Below are 24,273 nucleotides of genomic sequence, written 5' to 3' on the forward strand. Positions count from 1 at the left end.
TAAGGGACTCTTCAACTGGCCCTTTCCTCATACTTACCAATCATAACCCCACACAAAAGTTTAAGACATAGATTTGTATATTTTTGATATTACAAGCATACCAAGGATACAAAGCGCTGGACTTTGCAGCAGATTGGGCAGCATCTCTGGAGAACATGGATAGGTGACGTTTCAGGTTTGAACTTTGTGTCCTTTTATATAAAGCAACTTCTACAGTTCCTTGTTTCCACAAGTATACCAAGGGATTGTAGATAAAAGGGAAGGCAATTGGATTTGGGAAACAGATCAACCACCATCTAATCAATGCTAGGTCACGTCTAAGGGAATAAATACCCTGTTCTTACTCTTATGCAAATGTGATTTCAATTTTGGAGACGCAAGGAACTGCAGATGTTGGAATCTTAAGCAAAAAAAAAGAGCTGGAGAAATTTAACAATTCAGGCAGCATCTGTGGAGGGAAACGGACAGACGGTATTTCGGGTCAAGGCTCTTTTTCAGACTGAATATTTCTTTTTCGTCTGGACATCATCTGTCCAGTTCCCTCCACAGTTAACCCACCGAGTTCCCCCAGCTTATGATTTGAATTATTATTATAAAATATATACATTCAAGTAAATGCCTGGCCTATTTCTGGAACCCAATCAGGACTTCCTTTTCCACTTCATGAAGCACTGGTAGCTGAATCTTCGTACTTTAACCCATATAAGAGGCCAGACAGTCCTTTTTGTGGAATAACTTGCATACATTAGAAAAATTACAAAAAAATGTCAAAATGTGACCACTAAATCAGAAAAAAGATTGGAGAAACAAGCTGAAATGCTGAGTGAAGGAACTTATTATGCATGCTTCAGGGTGAGTAATTTAAGCTTTCCAATATTGGTATTGGTTCTTTACTGTCTCATGTAATGAGATACAATGTACACCTGATTTGCGTGCAAGATCAAGTGAGTGAATAATTCATGAGTGACTCATCATCTGATGAGTACATTAGGTAGTGCAAAAGATATTAAAAAAATTTAAAATAGTTCAGAATATCTAATTACAAGCCACACAGAAAGTGCAGTAGAAAGAAGAACAAGAGTCACAATGCGATAGATTGGGAGCTCAGGATAACAGCCTGAGCATGGGGGGTCCTGTCAATAGTCTGATAACAGCGGGAAAGAGCTTTTCATCTATCTGATAATTCATGCTTTCATGCTTTGTATCTTCTGCCCGATGAGAGTAAGAAGAGGTAATGGCTGGGGGGTGAGGTAAGTGATCTGTGATTATGTTGGCTGCTCTCCTGGGGAATCGTGAAATGTAGATGGTTTTGAGGGGGTGGGTGGCTGCATACTCTGCAACTTCTTGCATTCTTGGGCAGAGCAGATGCCAAACCAAGTTGTGATGCATCCCGATAGGATGCTTTCTGCAGCACGTCAGTAGAAATTGGTAAGAGGCATTGGAGACATGCCAAATTTCCCTAATCTTCTGATGAAGAAGTGGCGTTGGTATGCTTTCTTGGCTGTCGCGTCAATGTTTGTATAGCACATCTACAGCTGCTGCCAGGAAACACCTTCTCATCTCCTGCCTGCTGTTTATTCATGAAGCCATGCCACGCTTACCCTGTAGAACACAACGCGAGGTTGTCCTACCTGAACTGTATGCTGCATTTTGGGATTCTTGTAGTGGAAAACACTGAAACCAAGATGCTCCTTCGGTATAACCTCCACCAGCATCAAGTTACAACACTGGAAAGGGAGAGAACATGACAACTTTAATTCAACCAGAGCTCAATATTTTATTTACACATATTATTAGCTACCCCCCCCCCCCCCCCCCCCACACACACATACACATCTCAACTGGAACTGGAAGTTGAGAAAAAAAATCCAACAAGTAGCATAAAATCGGAGCATCAAGGTCAAAAGTATTGGTTTTACATTGTGCATTTACATATCCCAGCGTGTCCTTAGGAGGAACACTCAGACCAAAGTCATCTCAAAGCCACATTAGACTACGTGACCTGCCATGGCCTTTGTAGATTTTGTTTTTGGGGGAAGGAAGGAGAGGTAGGATTCCAGGGGGAAAGTGCAGATGGCTAATAGCATGGCTGCCAGTGGTGGCATATAAAGTTGTGGGTTTAGAAGAGTCCAAAATCGCAGAACATTTCAGGCCTCACATGTTATTTCAGATATAAGCCATTGATGGTGCAATAAGCATTTGAGCAAAGGATGAAAATCTTAAATTTGGGGTGACTGGGCTGGGCAGCAAAGTAGCACAGCTAGCAGACGGTCATGGTGGCGCAGGGGTAGAGCTGCTGTCTTGGATCGAATGCAGCACCGGAGACCCAGGTTCGATCCTGACTACGGGTGCTGTCTGGACGGAGTTTGTACGTTCTCCCCGTCACCTGCATGGGTTTTCTCCGAGGTCTTCAGTTTACTTCCACACTCCAAGGACGTACAGGTTTGTAGGTTAATTGGCTTGGTAAATGTAAAAATCTCCCCTAGAGTGTGGAGATAGTGTTAGTGTGCGGGGATTGCTGGTCAGCGCGGACTCGGTGGGCCGAAGGGCCTGTTTGCGCACTGTATCTCTAAATTAAACTAAAAACCTGCTGTCTCGCAGCTCCAAAGCCGTGTGTGTGGTGTTTGCACTCTCCCACTGGAACCATTACGCTTCATCTGGATGTTCCAGTGTTTTCCCACATCCCAAAAGATGTGTGGATTGGTGGGATAATTGGCCGCTGCATATCCCCCCATGGGGAATGGGTGCGGATGTGAGGAGAATAGGTTATATGTAAATTTGGAATAGCATCACAGGTCCTCCCCAGTGTACAACAGGATTCCATTCCTGAGAGCTCTTTGTAATCCAAGTCGGAGATGCAGTCACAAACTGTGTCCCCACGTGGCTGAAGATGTCTGCAAGCATAAAGCAGCCAGTAATCCATCCATCCCATGGTCTCTCAAAACTTTGTTCATATGTATAGGCTATACACAAGATGTGCATTTGTAACCTGGATAGTGCCTGTACTGTATAAGCTAGCATGGATTCATTGGGCTCCCCCGATATCGTATCCAGATATTGTGTGTGGGCATTCAGTTACCAGAAGCTGGTGAATTATCTATTGTTTAAATGGATAATGTGGGATGAAAGAATAAATATGAGGGTGGAACTCTGCTTACTGATGTTGTAGATGACTGCAAAGCAAGCCTTTCAGGGGAACATTTCAGGATAGTACTTCCAAAAGCAAACCATCGAACTTTCAGGTAAAAAGTAAAGGACCCATATTAAAATAAAACAGTTCTTACCAAAATATGAGCTTTATAAGCATAAGTTTCTTCCCTTTTTTTAGTGATGAGAAGAAGTTTATCTAAAAGAAACAAAGTGCGTTCATTTTTGGCCCGCTGAAAGCGGAATGTTCCCTCTAAGACCAGCTCTCCATAGCTGGTCAAGTCTGGACCTTTCCAATTTGTCAGCAGGCTTTGTATCTCCTTAACAAGAACACAGATAAATAATCAAACAACAGCAGTAATAAAACAGATCATCTAATGCAATCAAAACACTGCAACTGGAGTAACCCTTCCCAACCAGCAGACCTTTGTCAGTCAGAATTGGTCATAACATTTCCTCTATGCAGGTGCCTCTCAGGATTGTGTGCCCAGTCCCTTGCTCAACTCCCTGCACACCACCAACTTTAGTGTGGCCAAGTACAATGCCAACTTTATCTTTAAATGCACCTATGATACCACTATTGTCTGCCAGATCAACAATAACAATGAAAGAAAAGTACAGGAAGAACCTTGTGCCTTAGTGTCAGGCCGACAACCCAACCCTTAATGTAAGCAAGACAAAAGAGTTTGTTGGTGACCCGAGGAAATGAGGGGGTGAACCTCTCGTCATCAGCGGAGCTGCTGTAGCGATGGACAACAGTTTCAAGTTCTTCAGGAACCATATAACTGGTAACATAATATGGTCTGTTCACAATGATGCGGTGATCAAGAAAGAGCATCATCGTATTTACTTCCTTAGGCATCGGAGAAGATTCAACGTGTTCACAAGAATACTCTCGAACCGCTTGATGTTTTGTAAAAAGTATTCGGTCGGGATATCCCTCAGCCTCAATAGCAACTGCTCTGTTCCTGACTGTCCGAACCTACAGAGAGGCAAATACAGCCCAGCCCAGCACGTTTACATCACTTCCTTCCATCCAGTCTCTCTTCACGGTGCATTGTTTCAGGAAGGTTGGTCATAGGGCAAGGATTCCCACGACCGCAGCCATTCCACTTTCTCACTTCTACTTTGTGGGAGACGTACAGGAGCTTGAATGCTCAGTGTAGCTTCTTCACCACCGCTATCAAATACGGAACTTTTAGTTTAATTTAGTTTAGAGATGGCCCTTCAGCCCACCATGTCCACGCCAACAGTGATCACCCATACGCTGTAATTCTATCTAGACACTATGGAAAATTTACAGAAGGCAATTAACCTGCACATCTTTGGAATGTGGGGAAACCCATGCGGTCACAGAAAGAATATACAAACTCCATACGGGTAGTAGCCGTAGTCAGGATTAAAGCTCGGTCTCTGGCCCAGTAAGGCAGCAACACTGCCACTGCGCCACCGTCCTGCCCCACCATCTTTCACCAGTTTGCACTTGTTATTTTATCTATTGCTCTACCTTTCATTTCTCTGCAGGTTTCGTGTGAAGTCGGAATTTCATTGCACTGTGGTTTATATGACAATCAACTAATCTGAATCTAATCTGAATCAGAGGCCCATTCCATCGTTTAGTAAGATCAAGACCAAACTACATCTTCAAGTGAATTACTTTCCTTGATTTTAGATTCCTTAAATATATTATATATTATCCTACTAAAATCTAATGTTCTCAGTTTTGAAATCTGCAAAACATTTAAGCAGCTAATCTATTACCCAGTGCTTAATTTTTCCTTTTGGAACTGGGAGAATGTTTATGTGTGGCTTTTTATTATTGTCAGAGGTTATGGGGAAAAAGCAGGAGAATGGGGTTTGGAGGGAGAGATATTTCAGCCATGATTGAATGGCAGAGTAGACGTGAAGGGCCGAAGGGCCTAATTCTGCTCCTATCACTTACGTATGATCTTTTGATTTTGATGGCATTCACTGGTGCATTGAGTGAAATAGCACACACAGGACTCCACATTTTGGTGGAATCAGCTCCCAAACCATGGAACATACCAACCTGCCCATAAAGGAGCAAGACTGACTGAACTTCATTGCCTTCCATCACAGTGATCACTGTGGTGGATGTTTATGTTAAGTTCCATCATTCTTTTTAGTTGTATTGTGTTCTTTTAATTGCATGGCTGCATGGTAACTCAAATATCACTGGACCTCAATTGGTGCATGTAACAATAAATGTGAATCTGGATCTGAAGATCCACTGCAGCCAGGATCTTATTCCTCTGCTAGGCTTTGCAGGAAGCCACCGAGCAGATTAATCACAGTACAAGGCTTTTTATGACCCATGAACGGAAAATGTGTCGGTTTGAAGCTGGACATATTATTTACATTTAGGGGTTGCCAAATTCATATTTTAAGTTTCCATCCACTTATTCTGGACTCTAGAGAAAAGTGTGTCAATTCTTCAAACACTTTTAACGCATCCTTAATACTGGCCCTTAAAATCTATGCTCAAGGTAATGCAAGTTTAGTTTGTACTCAGCTGTACTCAGTCTCTTTTAGATCCAATCTAGCGTACATTATGACAATCTGCACTGCCCGTGGTATCCTTCCCACCATGTCTAGCACTGAACACTTATTCCAACTAGGATTTAACCAGAACTCCTATTAACAATAATAAAGGAGAAATGAAGTCCACATTCTCATTGTATTTTGGGAATTACACACAAACCCATCTCGTCTCACCTGTTATTAATTTGCAATTTATTCTTGCAGTTTAACTGCACCGTGGTTTCTCAAGCTGTTTGATGAATCCTATGACATCTCTCTACTAGTTATTGCAATGACCCATAAGATGGGTTACATGTTACCATGTTTACATATTGTGTTGTGCTACTGCAAGTAAAAGTTTCATTGTTCAGTCTGGGACATATGACAATAAAAAAAATTTTGACCCTTGACTTGACAGGCACTCAATGAAAAGTGTCCTTCCTAGATTATCCCCATTGCTGCTCTCTATTACTCACATTAAATGGATGGATCCTTGAGACAAGACATTTTTGGATGGACAGGCTTACTGTGTTTTTTCAGCTAAATATTAATCTCTCAGATAATTGCCACTCTGAGACATTTCGGCAAAACGACAACGTCTTTCGGAGAGGAGGTTGTCTCTGGTTGATTTAATTTCCCCCCAATCCCTAAGGCCACTGAGGCTCATCGAAGATAAGTATCTTCCAACCCTGAACTAGAAACTGGGAACTTAATCTTCACCTGTTGGTAAATTAACAACTGGCTCCTGGGGCATGGGTACGGGCAATAAACTCTGTCTGCAGCATTATCCCCTCACATTGAATGTATTCTTTAAATCCTGTTGGCGATTACCTGCAGTCTTACTGCATGCTCGTGTTTCCTCTTCATGTCATTAATGTGCCAAGCCACCCTCTGCATTGTGTCAATGGCATCCTGCACCACATCATAACACTCTGTATCCTTCTCCAGATGACTAACTATTTCCTGTAAACAATAGCCAAAGGATAAAACAGACCATTAAAGAAACATCACAACATAGAACTGAAATCAATGACGACCAGTTCTCAGACAATTTATCATAGTGTGTGTGTTGGTCCAGTGATGACTTACACTATTGAGGGTGCCCAATGAGCAATGACATTTACTTCACGTTCAAAGGGAAATAAGCTTGTTGCAGATAAACAAGAAATAGGTTTTGATTGGAGATGGAATCTGGAGAGAGGTGGGGGGGGGGGGGGGGGGGGGGGGGGGGGGGGGGGGTCTGTGCCAGGAGTGGTGTTTGGTGGGGGGGGGGTGTGTAGGCGGATGCAGAGAAAAAATAACAGGCCAGCAGAACTCTGGAGCCAACTTGCATTTGGAGAAAAAGGATCATTGTCTGACAAAATCTGGAATCTGGCAAAAGGTAATATATATGCTTTCAAAAAAGATTATGTGGATGTGTAGACATTTTTTATATCAAATAAATGTCTTCCCTTTACAGCACCATACACAAATAAATCAATTTCCTCTTTGGTGATTAATTGTTTTTCTACTTCAAAAGCAAGGAAACCAAAATACTTCCCCTTCTCCATGAAGGCAATATGACCCTGTTACAAACTGTCATACTAATCTTCAAGGGTAACTAATTATCTCCACATTTATGACATTGGTTCAGGCGTCAGAAGCCATAGACAGTTGATGAAGGGCATCAAATGATACGGTGAGAAGGCAGGAGAATGGGGTTGAGGGGAAAAAATAGATGAGCCATGATTGAATAGCAGAGCAGACTCGATGGTCGAATCCCCTCACTCTGCTCCCATGTCTTATGGTCGTATGAAGATATTTTTTATGAAGCCGTTACTAAGCATTTCAATAAGTAACACAAATAGCATTTTGGATTTTACATTCTTGCTGTCGACAGACTGATTCATGTTTAGGATATGTACCGACATGTCATATTGAACATTTGTACACATAGTGATAAATACCCAGATTATGATTGAAACCTCTAAAAGATGAAAGCTCGAGAGACATTCAAGGATAAATGAGGTAAATTAAGTTAGGCTGTGTTGATCGCTTGTACTATTAACATTGCTGTACCCCTACAAATGCTGTATGTTAAAAGGGGACGAAGAGGTAGACATTTATTAATTTGGGCCTGTTCCTCATACGCTTCTAATGACAAGATAACTTATAAATGAAAGGCAGCATCAATTGCCACTAAAGTCATTGCAAAGTGTTGGACATGGAGAAAAAACAGCAGGTAACCACATACATGCAAGAGAAGATGATACTTTAGGATACGTTGCACAGGCTTGAGAAGGTAGGATCCCAATGGGAGTGAGTGTTTCAAGGTCTCCTGTCGCTCTCTGAAGAATTTGGCAAGCACTTTGTTCCTCATGCATTCCGTTAACACAGCTACGGACCTGCAAGTAACATAAAATGATCAGAGGCTCTGGTAAAACCTTGGTTCTTGTACAAGACATCTGGACTAATCTTCATCTTGAATGTCATAATGATTCCTAATGATTGCGTACAGTTTTGGTCTCTAAATCTGAGGAAAGACATTCTTGCCATAGAGGGAGTACAGAGAAGGTTCACCAGACTGATTCCTGGGATGTCAGGACTTTCATATAAAGAAAGACTGGATAGACTCGGCTTGTACTCGCTAGAATTTAGGAGATTGAGGGGGCATCTTATAGAAACTTACAAAATTCTTAAGGGGTTGGACAGGCTAGATGCAGGAAGATTGTTCCCGATGTTGGGGAAGTCTAGGACAAGGGGTCACAGTTTATGGATAAAGGGGAAATCCTTTAAGACCGAGATGAGAAGAACTTTTTTCACACAGAGAGTGGCGAATCTCTGGAACTCTCTGCCACAGAAGGTAGTTGAGGCCAGTTCATTGGCTATATTTAAGAGGGAGTTAGATGTGGCCCTTGTGGCTAAAGGGATCATGGGGTATGGAGAGAAAGCAGGTACGGGATACTGATTAGCCTTGATCATATTGAATGGCTTGGATGATTAGCCTTGATCATATTGAATGGCGGCGCAGGCTCGAAGGGCCGAATGGCCTACTCCTGCACCCATTTTCTATGTTTCTGTGATGGCTACTCTCCAGAGACGCTGTTTAGTTGTTTTCCTTCTTTCGATATTTTGCTTTGTCGCTGGGACATGGAACACCAGATATAAATATATTAAATGATATAAGCAGTATCATTGCTGCTCATGGGCAAGGAGAACACCGGATCTCTTGTGCCACTGTTTCCCTCAAGAGCTGCAGAACATCAAGTTCCAAATCAGGCGAAATCCATGACAGGGTGCACATTCTAAACTCTGAGTACACAATTAAAGACCTTGATAGATCTGCATATTAATCATTTATCCAAATATTTTCCACCATTTATTTAACAAACATCATGCTGTATCAGTTGTTTTGTTTTTAAAAATTAGAAATTCTGGGCACCATGTTATAGGATAGATGTTGTCAAGTTGGAAAGGGTACAGATAAGATTTACAGGATGCGGTCAGGACCCGAGGGTCGGAACTATAGCGAGCAGGTTGTGACTATTCCCTAAAGCGTAGCGGGATGAGGGGTGATGTCATAGAGGTGTACAAAATCATGAGAGGAATAGACTGGGTAGACACACAGAGTCTCTTCCCCAGAGTAGGGGAATCAAAAACAAGAGGGCATAGGGTTAAGGTGAAGGGGAGAATATTTTTATCGGAATGGGAGGGGTAGCTTTTTCACACAAAGGGTGGCGAGGAGTAAGTAGTTGAGGCAGGTATTATCGCATGTTTAAGAAACATTTAGACAGGTACCTCGATAGGACATGTTTAGAGGGATATGGGCCAAGCGCACATGTGTGGGTAGGTGGGACATGTTGGTTTGTGTGGGCTAGTTGGGTCGCAAGGCCTGTTTCCACACAGTATGACACTATAAATTAGACAATAGCCAACCAACCATATAATCATTGCACAGTGGTACAGCAGTTAGTGAGCATTGTTCAATCTATTCTTCTATATCAGGTGCTGTCTGCGTTGAGTTCTCGTTGTGAACGTGTAGTACTCCTCCACCCATCCGCGCACACCACAAAGGCATGATGGTAGTTTTTTGGCCGCTGTTAATTACCCCTAATGTAAGTGAGCGTCAAGTGAATAAAGGGTGGAGTTGACGGGCATGCAAGAAAGAAGTTACAAAGGAAAGAGTGCAGGAATGGGGATGTGTGATTGCTCCCAGTCAACACCGTCTCAGTGGGCCAAATGGCCTCCTCCCATGTTTGAGAATATGAAATCAAACTGTTCCAGAATCTATCATTATTCCATCAGCTGAGTGTCACGTTTAGCCCCAGTGCAGCACTGAGAGAATGGAAAGGATGCAGGATAAATTATGGCACAGCTCCCATGGACAAATTCACTATTTCTTCAAAAGGAACCGATGCACAGCTCAAATTACAGAATGCCTCCTTGATACTTTGGGGGCAATTTTAATCTAATTGAATAGCTGGGAAACACAAGATTGGTTTTGACCCAGGTTGAAACAATAATACTCATCATTAAATTAAAACTAGGTGGAATATTAAAACCAGCATCCACTGATGCAGCAGCTTCCTTATGTTGCAATTTCCCTACAAACTAGCAACAACCTCAGTACTATCTGATGATTTCAAAGCTTTAGTGCAACGCATGTTTGGCCTTCACACTTGTGATGCTGACCTACCTGGGGTAGTTTGTGCAGTATTGTGTATAAATGTGGAACTCTTCACTCTGAAAATCAGGAAAAAAACACAAACACATCAGACCCTATTCATTTATCAAAAGCTCCACTAGTTCGATTCGTTTTGGCAGATCGGTAATGACAGGTTTTAAACAAACTACTGCCAGTGAAGACTTGGTCACATCAAGATTAGACGGCCAGGATTTCAGTTAGTTCAACTATACTGGACTAGCAACAGGCTAGATAGAATAGGCTTCAACATTAAACTGATGTGCCTAAGGTGGTTAACGCAATCCCATTGGGGTGGGGAGAAAATACTATCTCCTTTGGTAGGCAAATTCAGAACACAGGCACATTATTTATGATTTAGAGATAGGATGTTGAGGGGTAATATCAGTAAACATTTCCACCTAAAGTATGGGAAAATACTCTTCCAAACACCTTGAGGGGAGGGATCTATGAGAAATGGGTATCAGGGGTGACGAGGAGAAAGCAGGATAATGGGGTTGAGAAGGAAAGATAGATCAGCCATGATTGAATGGCTGAGTAGACTTGTTGGGCCAAAAGGCCTAATTCTGCTCCAATCATTTATGAACTTATGAATAATAAGTTGCAGAGCTACAAGAAACTGAGATGGGAAATGAGAACGATGGGATTGTCTCTTTTGGAAACAGCAGGAACACATTGGATCAATAATCTTCTTCTCTGTTGTTATATGGTAGCAAAATGCATGTAGTAAGCAAAGGAATTAACCCTTACGGCAGTCTTGCGCTCACACATAATTTAAAGTGAACCTGAAAGTAGGGTTTGTTGTTCTTTCCGGCTTGCACACTGAATCTGAAGGCACGGTGACATTTACCTTCGCTACAAAACATTCCGCAATTCCAACTGGGTCACTGCCGCAGCTCTCCAGATCTCGAAGCAGTTCACTGTAAATAGAAAGCAAAGCCAAGTTTTAAATGAATACCCACAGATCTTGCAGGTGGCTCCTGATCAGCAGTCTGGAGCTCGGTACTGAATCAGATGCTTGAAGCACCATCTTAAAAATACGACGACTGCGCTTTTCATAACCTCAAGGAAGCCATTGGTCTTTGTGATCCCGAAATATTTTGAAACTACAGACGTGTTATAATGCTGCCAATTTGCAGGCCACAAGTTTCACAAACATCAAGCATTTCACAACCATTTGGTTGAGAGAAATGTTGACCAGTAGATAGGAGGGAATGTGCTTGCTAAATATTAGATCACTCAAGATTGCATAATGTGAGCGGTAATAACTATCTCCAACAAGAGTTCCATCACACTTACCCTGGACGACAATGGCATCACCACAGTTCTCAACACCAACAACCTGGTGGGGGGGGTTCAACATTGACCAAAAAACACAATGGGTCAGTCACATGTACAGTTATATTACAATGCAGTCAGTGAGAAAACTTTGAGGTTGATTCATATCAGATGTGGTCTTACCTCAAAACTTCGAGGAAAGACCACATCTGGAGTATTGTGTACAGTTTTGGTCTCCTAATTTGAGGAAGGACATCCTTGCGATTGAGGCAGTGCAGCGTAGGTTCACAAGATTGATCCCTGGGATGGCGGGACTGTCATATGAGGAAAGATTGAAAAGACTAGGCTTGTATTCACTGGAGTTTAGAAGGATGAGGGGGGGTCCTATAGAAACATATAAAATTATAAAAGGACTGGACAAGCTAGATGCAGGAACAATGTTCCCAATGTTGGGCGAGTCCAGAACCAGGGGCCACAGTCTTAGAATAAAGGGGAGGCCATTCAAGACTGAGGTGAGAAAAAACTTTTTCACCCAGAGAGTTGTGAATTTGTGGAATTCCCTGCCGCAGAGGGCAATGGAGGCCAAGTCATTGGATGGATTTAAGAGAGAGAGAGAGATAGATAGAGCTCGAGGAGCTAGTGGAATGTAGGGATATGGGGAGAAGGCAGGCACGGGTTATTGATTGGGGCCAATCAGCCATGATCACAATGAATGGCGTGCTGGCGTGCCTGCACCGCCATTCAATATGATCATGGCTGATTATCCAACTCAGTATCGGCAGCTGGGTTCTCTATCACATCACCCTTGACCATCCAAAGGCCCCAATTAGCAGCATGAAAGACCTCGCCCACAACTCCAGCATGGGCCACATTGAAACTCCCTCTTAAATATAGAGCCAAGTGAACTGGCCTCGACAGACCCTCTGTGGCAGAGATGAAATGTTTTAGTCCAGAGATCTCACCACTTTCTGTGTGAAAAAAATCTTCTCATCTCAGTTTTAAAGGATTTCCCCCTTATCCTTAAGCTGTGACCCCTTGTCCTGGACTGTACTCCTATTCCTTATGACCTTAATTCCAGGATCACACAAGACAAACACCCCATTTTGTTTCCCATCCACCAGCCTCTCCACCACCAGTGAACTACGACAGTAGACTGCACCATCTGCAAAACATAGAAATTAAGTGCAGGAGTAGGCCATTCGGCCCTTCGAGCCTGCACCGCCATTCAATATGATCATGGCGGGTCATCCAACTCAGTAACCCACACCTGCCTTCTCTCCATACCCCCTGATCCCCTTAGCCACAAGGGCCACATCTATCCAGTCTTTAGATAGCCAGATAGATAGCCTTTGTATTGTCATTCAGACTTAGTCTGAAAGAAATTGCAGCAGTCATTACTGTGACCCCTTATCCTGGACTTCCCCATAATAAGAATACAATAAGACATGAAGAAATCAGTCTGGTGAACCTTCTCTGCACTCCCTCTATGGCAATAATGTCCTTCCTCAGATTTGGAGACCAAAACTGTACGCAATACTCCAGGTGTGGTCTCACCAAAACCCTGTACAACTGCAGTAGAACCTCCCTGCTCCTATACTCAAATCCTTTTGCTATGAAAGCTAACATACCATTCGCTTTCTTCACTGCCTGCTGCACCTGCATGCCTACTTTCAATGACTGGTGTACCATGACACCCAGGTCTCGCTGCATCTCCCCCTTTCCCAATCGGCCACCATTTAGATAATAGTCTGCTTTCCTGTTTTTGCCACCAAAATGGATAACCTCACATTTATCCACATTATACTGCATCTGCCAAACATTTGCCCACTTACCCGGCCTATCCAAGTCACCTTGCAGTCTCCTAGCATCCTCCTCACAGCTAACACTGCCCCCCAGCTTAGTGTCATCCGCAAACTTGGAGATATTGCCTTCAATGCCCTCATCCAGATGCACTAGTGTTATTTGTCCAAGCACCATCTATTGACAGCACTTCCCAAACCCATAAACCCGACCGTCAATGAGGACAGGATAGCAGGAGGAAAGGAATACCACACCACCTGTGCTCCCTTCTAAATTACACGTCATCCCAAATTGAATATAATTGCCCGTTCTTTTGTCACTGCTGGGTTTAAACCATGGGACACCACATCAAATAGCATTCTTGCAGCATCCTCACCAAAAGGACCACAACAGTATAAAGCAGAAGGTCACTACCAGTTTCTCAAGATCAATTATGATTCAGCAAAATGAAGGTAGCCTTTGGAGTAATTCCCACATTAATTTCCCTGAAAAATGAATAAATCCCTTTCCAATGGCGAATATTCACAATTAAATACTATTTACCTTCACGAGCTAACTCAATCAATATTTGGCACAAAGTGATGGATTAGCAAGTTGTGAGAAGAAACAAAGAACTTGCAAAAAGGGATGTTGGTTTGTTAAGTGGATCCCGAAGCACTCATCCATCTCCACTTTGGCACCATTGACACTGAAGGAAGCACGTGCACCACCTCACTGCCAGACGTCAATAGCTAGCTCCTTCTTCACAGCGCAAATGATTCTTAGGAATCGCTCAAAACACAGGTGTTCAGGAAGGCACTGCTGTGAAGCTGCACCTCGGGCAGAGCTCCACATTCAGTCATTTCAGAACTGAGCACTGGAGTGGAAATCAGCCAACTTCAGCTCCAAAGCATCTGCCCATAAAGAATGTGTCTGGTTATATTTTTCTGCATGCACAAATTTGTAGCACTGCTTTGTTACTTTCTTTGCCCATTACGTTAACTACTGAACAGCCATTGTTGTGATGTCGGCATTTCCATTCTTTTGTTTATGTCACTTGAGAAAAGCGTGAAAACCTGAGGCCCCAGCACAGATGTTTGTGGTACCTCGTGTAATTGGCGAATTAACCTATTAAAGCCAACTCATAAGTTTCCACCCCACCCAGTGTTATTCTTCAGGGAGACATGGTTCCAGCTGAGGTGCTGTTACTATTACACAGGTTTTGCAGACTGCAGAAAACTTTAATAAAAGGTTTGGTCGAAGTGCAACTGTAAACAGATCGTGAAAGAACCCAAACTGCCACCATTAAAACGGCACAGCTGTAAATGGGTTTGCTTTCCAAGCAGTGCTCAGATTTCAATTAATTATAACAGTTTATACTGGTGGAATCAGGTGCCTCTCAGTCTGTTATTTAGACTGTAGAATCAACCAATCCCCGTCTACTAATACTCTCCGGAGCTGGTCCTTACCCTTAATACCTTTTTTTGATTCCTCCCATTTCCTCCAAATACAAGGCGTAGCAATGCCTGCCTCTTTGTAGGGTATGTCGAACAATCCTTGTTCGAGACGAACCGTGGCCCTATCCCCGAACTCTACCTCTGCTACAACGATAACTGCATTGGTGCTACCTCCTGCACCCACACACAACTCACTGACTTCATCCATTTCACTATTAACTTCCATCCGGCACTCAAATACACCTGGACCATTTCTGACATTTCCCTACCATTTCTTGACCTCACTATCTCCATTGCAGGTGATAGACTTCCGACCGACATCCACTATAAACCCACTGACTCCCATGGCTATCTGGACTACACTTCTTCCCACCCAGCTTCCTGTAAGGACTCCATCCCCTACTCCCAATTCCTCCATCTACACCGCATCTGCTCCCAGGATGAGGTGTTCCATACCAGGGCATGGGAGATGTCCTCATTCTTCAGGGAACGGGGGTTCCCCTCTTCTACTATAGATGAGGCTCTCACCAGGGTCTCTTCTATACCCAGTGATTCTGCTCTCACTCCCCATCCCCCCCCCCACTCGTAACAAGGGCAGAATCCCCCTTGTCCTCACCTTCCATTCCACCAGCCGTCACATACAACAAATAATCCTCCGACATTTTCGCCACCTCCAACGTGATCCCACCACTTGCCACATCTTCCCATCTCCTCCCCTGTCTGCTTTCCGCAGAGACCGTTCCCTCCGTAACTCCCTGGTCAATTCATCCCTTCCCACCCGAACCACTCCAGGCACTTTCCCTTGCAATGCTAAACTTGTCGCTTTACCTCCTTCCTTGACTCCATTCAAGGACCCAAGCAGTTTTTCCAGGTGCGGCAGAGGGTCACCTGCACCTCCACCAACCTCATCTATTGCATCTGCTGCTCTAGGTGTCGGTTGCTCTACATCGGTGAGACCAAGCGTAGGCTTGGCGTTCGCTTTGCCGAACACCTCCGCTCAGTTCGCAATAACCAACCTGATCTCCCGGTGGCTCAGCACTTCAACTCCCCCTCCCATTCCGAATCAGACCTTTCTGTCCTGGGCCTCCTCCATGGCCAGAGTGAGGACCACCGTAAATTGGAGGAGCAGCACCTCATATTTTGCTTGAGCAGTTTTCACCCCAGCGGTATGAACATTGACTTCTCTAATTTCAGATAGTCCTTGCTTTCTCCTCCCCTTCTCAACTCCCCCTCAGCCCACTCTTCCTTTCTTCCCGCCTCCCCACCCCCCCACCCCCCCCCCCCCCCACCCTCACATCAATCTGAAGAAGGGTCTCGACCCGAAACGTTGCCTATTTCCTTCGCTCCATAGATGCTGCATCACCTGCTGAGTTTCTCCAGCATTTTTGTCTACCTGTTATTTAATGTTCCAGTCTTCCAGCTCTCCACATGTATCAACATGTTCAAAACAACAATCTGTTTTATATTTTCAACGTCAGCTTTGCCCCACTCTCCCACCCAAATCACAAAATTGAAAATTCAATCCTTATTCCATTAGTCTTGTACGCTTGATTCCACATGTTCGTGTAGTGGTGAGAAAGTTCTGCGGGAGCAGGAGGAGGAGTCTTCCTAAAAAGACCTTAATCTGGAACGTAACTGTTCTATGTTCGATAGGCAGGTGGGATTAGTTTGGCATCTTGATTGGCAAAGGCATCATGAGCCGAAGGGTCTGTGTGATGCGTTGTTCCATGTTCAAGCAGATGTGGAAGATAACTATGCATCTTCAACTATTTAATCACCTGCTGTTCCATTTGTGCTTGGAGCACAATACTTCAATGTACCTTACATTCAGAGAGATTCTTCCCAGAGAATCTAATGGAAGATTCTTCCCCCCGGTCTCCTCCTCAATATCTGCTTGTGCTGCATAAATACTCTTTTTTAAAATCTCCTTGTGGCTCAATCAAAGTCACAGCATAGAGCACAACTATAAATGATCATTTAAGTTCTCAGCAAGTTATAACAATCTGGCAGTCATTACGGGAAGTGTGTCAGAAGCAAATTAAAAGTAGATTTGCTAAAATGGATTGTACAAAGCTCAAAAGAACAATGAGCAGGGAGCATGTGGCAAAGACAGTGGAGGGGATTACCTCCACAGAACCAACATCAGTCTGCATGGCTCTCTCTATATCAGATTCAATAAAATGTCAGGTGTCAGAAGTTATGGGGAAAAGGCAGGAGAATGGGGTTGGGATGGAGAGATAGATCAGCTATGATTGAATGGTGGAGTAGACTTGATGGGTCAAATGGCCTAATAATACTCCTATCCCATGACCTTATGGAACAGTTGTTGCAATGAAGTTGAATCTACAATCGCCGCTGTTTCAAAGAATTAAAAGAAACACAAAATAAAAGGGGCTACAGATAGTTAGAAATGCTGTTGTTTGAAAAGAGGTTTCAAAGAGTGGAGCGATTGCAATGAGTAATTGCACATCCACCTCGGACCAGCATGAAGAGAGTCAATAGACAATAGGTGCAGGAGTAGGCCATTCGGCCCTTCGAGCCAGCACCGCCATTCAATGTGATCATGGCAGATCATCCCCAATCAGTACCACGTTCCAGCCTTCTCCCCATATCCCCTGACTCCGCTATCTTTAAGAGTCCTATCGCGCTCTCTCTTGAAGGTATCCAGAGAACTGGCCTCCACCGCCCTCCGAGGCAGAGAATTCCACAGACTCACAACTGTGAGAAAAAGTGTTTTGTTGTCTCCGTTCTAAATGGCTTACCCCTTATTCTTAAGTCGCCAGGCTTGGGTGCCATTTTTGAATCCCAGGCTTGGGTTGCCTGCCATTGCATCTCATTTGGTTGGGGAATAGTAGAAACATCAATTGGGATTACTTAAGCCCTTGAGCAGATTCATAAAAAGCACTGAAGCGGATTGTTAAATTGGGAATAGCTTACCTGTTGAAACGATAGATGTCCCCAATGTTCCCAAACAAGGCCAAGCGGTCTTCTATCCCCAGGGGGAGCCTTGACTGTTCCGTGATGCAGTCTAGATAGTCCTAAAGAACACAAGAACAGGGTATTACGACAAAACAAGATACAGACCATGACACTACCCAGGCCCAACCTAACAATGCTATCTTCCCAAAGACAGACACAAAAAGCTGGAGTAACTCAGTGGGTCAGGCAGCATCTCTGGAGAAAAAGGAATAGGTGACGTTTCGAGTCAAGACCCTTCTTCAGACTGGAACGAATGACCCTGGTTTCTTCCAAATTGCATTCTCCCATCACTGTCCCCTGACAAATGGGTAATTAGTTCTTCAAACTTTCTTCTATTTCCCCTCACCCCCTCCCTTCTCTAACAGTGTTTTTATCCTTCTACCCAACTAGAACCAATGTCAAACATCAATTAAAGAGATTAAGTCCATCCTGAACTTGCAGTATTGCAGAATTTATTCTGAAGAAATTGGCTATTTAACCAACAGGTCGATCAATTTTTAAGTTCAGACCAGCAATCTCCCATTCTTTGTCTGCACACCCTTCTATTTCTTTGTTCCACACACTTGCCCACGTTCTTCAATAATGGATCAATACTATTTGCCTCAGTTAAAAATGAACAACTTTTACATTCCCCATTCGGAATTCAGGAGCTTCTCCTGCATCTAATTTTAGCAATACTTTTCAATTTACTTGAGGAATTTAATGTCCATTCAAACAAATCCTTTCATAATTTAAAAATTCTTTAGATAACCTTTAAAAGAAAATCCAGAGAAACAAAGGCCCAGCGTGTTCAGTGCTGTCTGCTGGAATCAAGAAGTTACAAGCCGCCTGGCCCTTGTGAATCAACTTCCTTTTGCTTCTATATCCTTTATTAAATCTGCAGACCAGAACTATGCAGAGTATTCAAGAGCTCGCCAAGGTTCAATGTTTGCTTCCAGATGACACAGCTGGGTTTCATTTACTGGATCAACCCAAAATAGAATTGCGAGAAAAGGAGAAAGTCAATCAGGCCGTCAAGTCTGTGTTGGCTCTCTGAAGAGCAATCCAATGAGTTGTCTGGTGGAAGTAGGTAGCTGCCAAGATGGAAATAAAGGCCAATCAGTCCAGAAAGGAGCAAGCAATGATGAAGTGTATCAGGCCTGCACACAACAATAGGGGTTCTTGCACGGCCCAGAGCCAAGGGCTGAGGATTGGTATGGAGTGGAGTCGAAATACACAATTTTATTGTGCACCCCATTATTCAATTCAATTATACTTTATTATGCAATGCTTTGTTTTGCATACAACCCAGTAAAATCATATAGCAGACCTCACCTAGGCAGTACGCGAGTGTTGCCACGTTTCTGGCGGTGACAAAGTTACAAAAATTCACCGAACATTCTCCCTGCATTCTCGGTGCCCAACCCGGGTTCATTATGCACTCATGAGCAAGCATCACGCAGCGTTAGGGATGTCCGTTTTTGGTAAGAATCTCCCCCCCTCCATGGATCCAGGATCTCCCTCGATACAGTTCAAAGTCCTCTCACCAATTTATTATCATTTAACCGACACTTGATCTGGGCACCATCTTGCCTTAGTTTGGAAAGCGAGCTGCGTACAAATTAGTTTCCTTCCTAAAAACAGCGAGTACACTTCAAAGTACTTCATTGGCGGTGAAGCACTCTGGGATTACCATGAAAGGCACTGCGCAGGACACAAGGCTTTAAGTCTGCTTTACTGTTTCAGAGATGACAGCCTCGCAGTCTGTTCTGATAACAAATTGTTCCTTCCAACTTATTTCGTCTAGGATTTATAATTACTTCCACATCTTTTACAGGCGTTCTTCTACATCAAGTTTACTTGTAATGTACAAGATCTTTCATGCATCAACATTAAGTTTAGTTTATCATTTGCAAACTTTGTCTAGACTCCTCGGTGGCTTCTGAGTATTGAACCTGGGACTTTGATTAACAATTCAACATCAATCATGCCACATTGTTCCTTTCTCAGTTTTTTGCCAAACTTCTTTTGTCCAATTGATTTTCCTCATGTTCTTTATAACCATTTTCTGTTTAAAAAGAAAGAGCAGTTCCTGGTTTATAAAGTGTCAATCCTCAAAAGAGTTGGAGACCTGGATTGATTACTGCTTTGGTTATGGGTGTGGAGTTGGCAGTAAATAGAAAAGAGGAACTAAAGAAGATGATGCATTCCGATTTGAGTTCATTACAACTACCAAGGGCAATTTCTGACAACTTTTATAACTGTGTGGTCTACATTGCAGTAAGCATTTTAGAATATGACCCACAACATGCAGTCAATTGCAGTGTGATAATTCACAAGGAATTTATGCAACTTTTTGCTTTGGCTTTAATTCTACACTGATCAAAACCAACTATGCCGATGACATTGACCCCATTTGTTGACACATATGCTGCTTCATTGAACAATGCACAAGAGCACATTTTAATTTGATTTGCAACCAATTTTCAAAAGATTTTGAGAAAGAGTCAAAGTCATCTGGAAAAAATAACCTAAAATGCTGGAGTAATTCAGTGGGTCAGACAGTATCTCTGGAGTACATGAAAAGTGACGTTCCAGGTCGGGCCCCTTCTTCAGATTGGACCACCAAGGTTAAGGGACAATGAAAAGATTTTGTTGCGTGCTAACCACCCAACGGAAAGACTATACATAATTACAATCAAGACATCTGTGCACCATTTCAATGTGCAGACACATGATAAAGGAAATAACGTCTAGTGCAAAATAAAGTCCTTTTAAGTCTGATTACTGATACTCTGAGGATCTCCAATGAGGTAGATAGTAGCTCAGGAGCACTCTTGAGTTGTTGATAGGGCAGTTCAGTTGCCCGATTAGTGCTGGGAAGAAACTGTCCCTGGATCTGGAGATGTGCATTTTCATACTTCAGGGCTCTCAACTAACTTTTTTTCAGCCGGGCAACCTAGGCAGCTTTTTAGGTTGCCAAATGGCAGTTTAAGTGGTTATTTAAGACTGCTTGTATGACACGTGCGATAATGTTCTCGGACGAAGTGCGTAGTTACCAGTTGGAATTATGCTCAATGAAGCATTCACATATTATTTCTGCTTCAAATAAAGTCACAATCTAAACATATTCACCAAACAAGACATGATAAATGACATGCAGCAAAATTACAAAACAGTATCGCAACTCTTTTTACACGTTGCAATGAATGCAATTTTTATTATTTCTTTCCACTTCCAAACAAAAATGTGGTTGGATTATTCAGCGTGTGATCAAGCTCGGTCGGTGAGACCAAGCACAAGCTTGGCAATCGCTTTGCACAACACCTCCACTCAGTTCGCAATAACCAACCTGATCTCCCGGTGGCTCAGCACTTCAACTCCCCCTCCCATTCTTAATCCGACCTTTCTGTCCTGGGCCTCCTCCATGGCCAGATTGAGGCCCACCGTAAATTGGAGGAACAGCACCTCATATTTTGCTTGGGTAGTTTACACCCCAGCGGTATGAACATTGGCTTCTCCAATTTCAGGTAGTCCATGCTTTCTCCCTCCTTCCCCTCCCATTCCCAGCTCTCCCTCAGCCTACTGTGTCCACCTCTTCCTTTCTTTTTCCCGCCACCCCCCCCCCATCCCAACATCAGTCTGAAGAAGGGTCTCAACCCAAAACGTCACCTATTCCTTCGCTCCATAGATGCTACCTCACCCGTTGATTTTCTCCAGCTTTTTTACCTACCACCCATTCACACAAGTTCTGTTATCCCACTTTCCTCACCCACTCCCTACACATTAGGGGCAATTATACAGAGACAAGTTAACCTACAAAGCCAATGCATCTTTGGGATGTGGGAGGAAACCTACACGCTTTCAGAGAGAATATGCAAATTCAACACAGACAGTGCTGGAGAACAGGATCGAACACAGATCTCTGGCATGTGAGGCAGCAAGTCTACCAGCTATGCCACTATATTTTGTTTTCCAACACACAAACAATTATATGTTGATAATTTTGGTTACTAAAAAGAATAAACTATCTATTTTCAGTCTTAAATCTCTAAGACACTTTATGTCCCCCTTTATAGCTACTGTGGGGTTTAATTCAGTTCAAGACTATGGGGCAGTACATTGGCCATAAAGTTGCTGCCTAAAAGTGTCAGAGACCCGGAATTGATCCTGAATATGGGTGATGTCTGTATGGAGTTTGCTCCTTTTCCCTTTGATCGTATGGGTTTTCTCCGGGTGCTCTGGTTTCCTTCCACATTCCAAAGGTGTGCAGGAACCCATTTCAGACCCAACCCAAAACGTAATATGTTCCTTTTGTCCAGAGATTCTGTCTGACCTGTTGAGTTACTCCAGCTTTTTGTGTCTATCTTCAGTTTAAACCAGCATCTGCAGTTCCTTCCTACACACACAATACTATACGATAGAACTTTATTAATCCCAGGAGGGAAATTGTGTGTGTGTGTGTGTGTGTGTGTGTGTGTGTGTGTGTGTGTGTGTGTGTGTGTGTGTGTGTGTGTGTGTCCACACACACAGTTTTATATAATAATAATATATGTATATATATTTATATAGTTATATATTCATATATAAATATACACTGTTTTGTTTTCTCGTTTATAGCATTGTTCACAGAGTACGATGTTTACATATTCTGTTGTGCTGCTGCAAGTAAGGATTTCATTGTTCTAACTGGGATGTGAGAGAATAAAACACTCTTGACTCTCGTCGCTAATGTGTGGGATAGAACTAGTGTACGGGTGATCAGTGGTCGGCGTGGACTCGGTGGGTCAAAGGGCCTGTTTCCACGCTGTATCTTTAAATTAAACTAAAAACACTAAAACCAGAGGGAGTCTAAAGAAGGGTCTCTACCCGAAACGTCACCCAATTTCTTCTATCCAGAGATGCTGGCTGTTCCATGGAGTTCCCCTGCACAATTAAAGCATGGAATAGTCTTTACCCTACCATAGTTACCCAACCAGACGCAACTAAATTTAAGGTAGCTCTTTTTTCCCCAAGAACCCTTTTTTGCTTAAGTCTAAGTCAAGAGTGTTTTATTGTCATGTGTCCCAGATAGGACAATGAAATTCTTGCTTGCTGCAGCACAACATAATATGTAAACATAATACAGAACAGGAGATAAAACTTCAGTGTGTCTATATACCATTTCCCATATATATATACACAATAAATAAACTGATAAAGTACAATAGGCTGTTATTGTTCAGAGTTTGGAGTTTGGTGGTGGACCCTCCACCACCTCCAGTTTAAATTCCATTTGGAATATTTTTGGAGGACCAGGAAACCAAGATGCAAGTGTTACTCCAGGGAGTTACTCCAACTCCAGGGAGTGAATCTGCGTTGGGTTTCAGCGATCGCGGTGAGGCGGCGACCGGACAGCAATGGCGACCAGATCTCCCACAATGCAAAGGGAGGGAGAAAGTGCCCGGCGCCGACCAGTTGCCGTGGCAATGCGCATGTGCAGGGCGGCTGATGATGTGCTGGCCGTGGCAGTGCGCATGTGCAAGGCGGCCGGCCGTGCCGGCGGATGAGGAGAGGCCGGAGTGCGGACACTCGGTGGCCCGGACATGGATGGCGGGCGGACGGAGAGTGACAAAGAGAGAGAGAGAGAGAGAGAGATAGAGAGGGGGGCCCGCTCAGAGTCTATCGATAGGTGTCCCGAGTGCTTGCCAAGCCGGACAAAATAACACGGCTTTTAGGTTGCCCGGCGGGACTTCAGGTGGCCATTGGCACCCGGGCAACCGTTAATTTAGAGCCCTGTACTACTCTACTTCTTGTCTGATGGGACAGGAGATAAGTGGGTGTGACTCAGCCTTGATTATGCTGGTTGCCTTGCCGAAGTGCAAATGGAATAAATGGAAAGAAGGTTCGTTTGTGTGAAGGTCTGGGCTGTGTCCACAATTCTCTTGAATTTCTTGCAGTCTTGGATAGCGCTGTTCCCAAACCAAACTGTGTTGCAGCCCAATAAAATGCTTTCAACGTTAAATCGCTACAAGAAGTTGGTGGGAGTTGTTGGGGATATGCCAAACTTCCGAAGGAAGCAAAGGTGTTGGTGTGCCCTATTAACCATTTGTTTTGTGGAGCTTGAAGCCATGATATTCTGGGCATAGAGCTGCCCACTGAACTAAATATCAAATAATGGTGCAATGGAGTACAGGAAGGGGAATGAGAACTTTGTGACCTGGTGTCGAGACAACAACCTTTCTCTCAATATAAACAAGACAAAGGAGATGGTGATCGACTTCAGAAAGCCAAACGGTGCACACACTCCAGTTTGCATTGATGGTACCGAAGTAGAGATGGTCGAAAAATACAAATTTCTCTGAGTTAATATCACCAACAACTTCTCCTGGACCACTCCAATTTGAAGCAATGATCAAGAAGGCACACCAACACCTACTTCCTTAGACGGCT

The 24,273-nt window shown here is 43.4% G+C and overlaps 1 protein-coding gene across 1 annotated transcript in view; it reads right to left on the reverse strand.

Annotated features, from left to right (window-relative positions):
* The window catches only part of LOC129699345 (pleckstrin homology domain-containing family G member 1), a 216,258-nt gene that overhangs the window by 31,212 nt on the left and 160,773 nt on the right, over window positions 1–24,273 (reverse strand). Inside the window, 7 exon segments of the mRNA XM_055639024.1 lie at window positions 1,632–1,727; window positions 3,285–3,467; window positions 6,520–6,651; window positions 7,922–8,072; window positions 10,364–10,410; window positions 11,220–11,289; window positions 17,821–17,921. Coding sequence (XP_055494999.1) covers window positions 1,632–1,727; window positions 3,285–3,467; window positions 6,520–6,651; window positions 7,922–8,072; window positions 10,364–10,410; window positions 11,220–11,289; window positions 17,821–17,921 — 780 coding nt within the window.

The sequence above is a fragment of the Leucoraja erinacea genome, chromosome 8 (genome assembly GCF_028641065.1).
Source record: "Leucoraja erinacea ecotype New England chromosome 8, Leri_hhj_1, whole genome shotgun sequence".
Classification (NCBI taxonomy): domain Eukaryota; kingdom Metazoa; phylum Chordata; class Chondrichthyes; order Rajiformes; family Rajidae; genus Leucoraja; species Leucoraja erinaceus.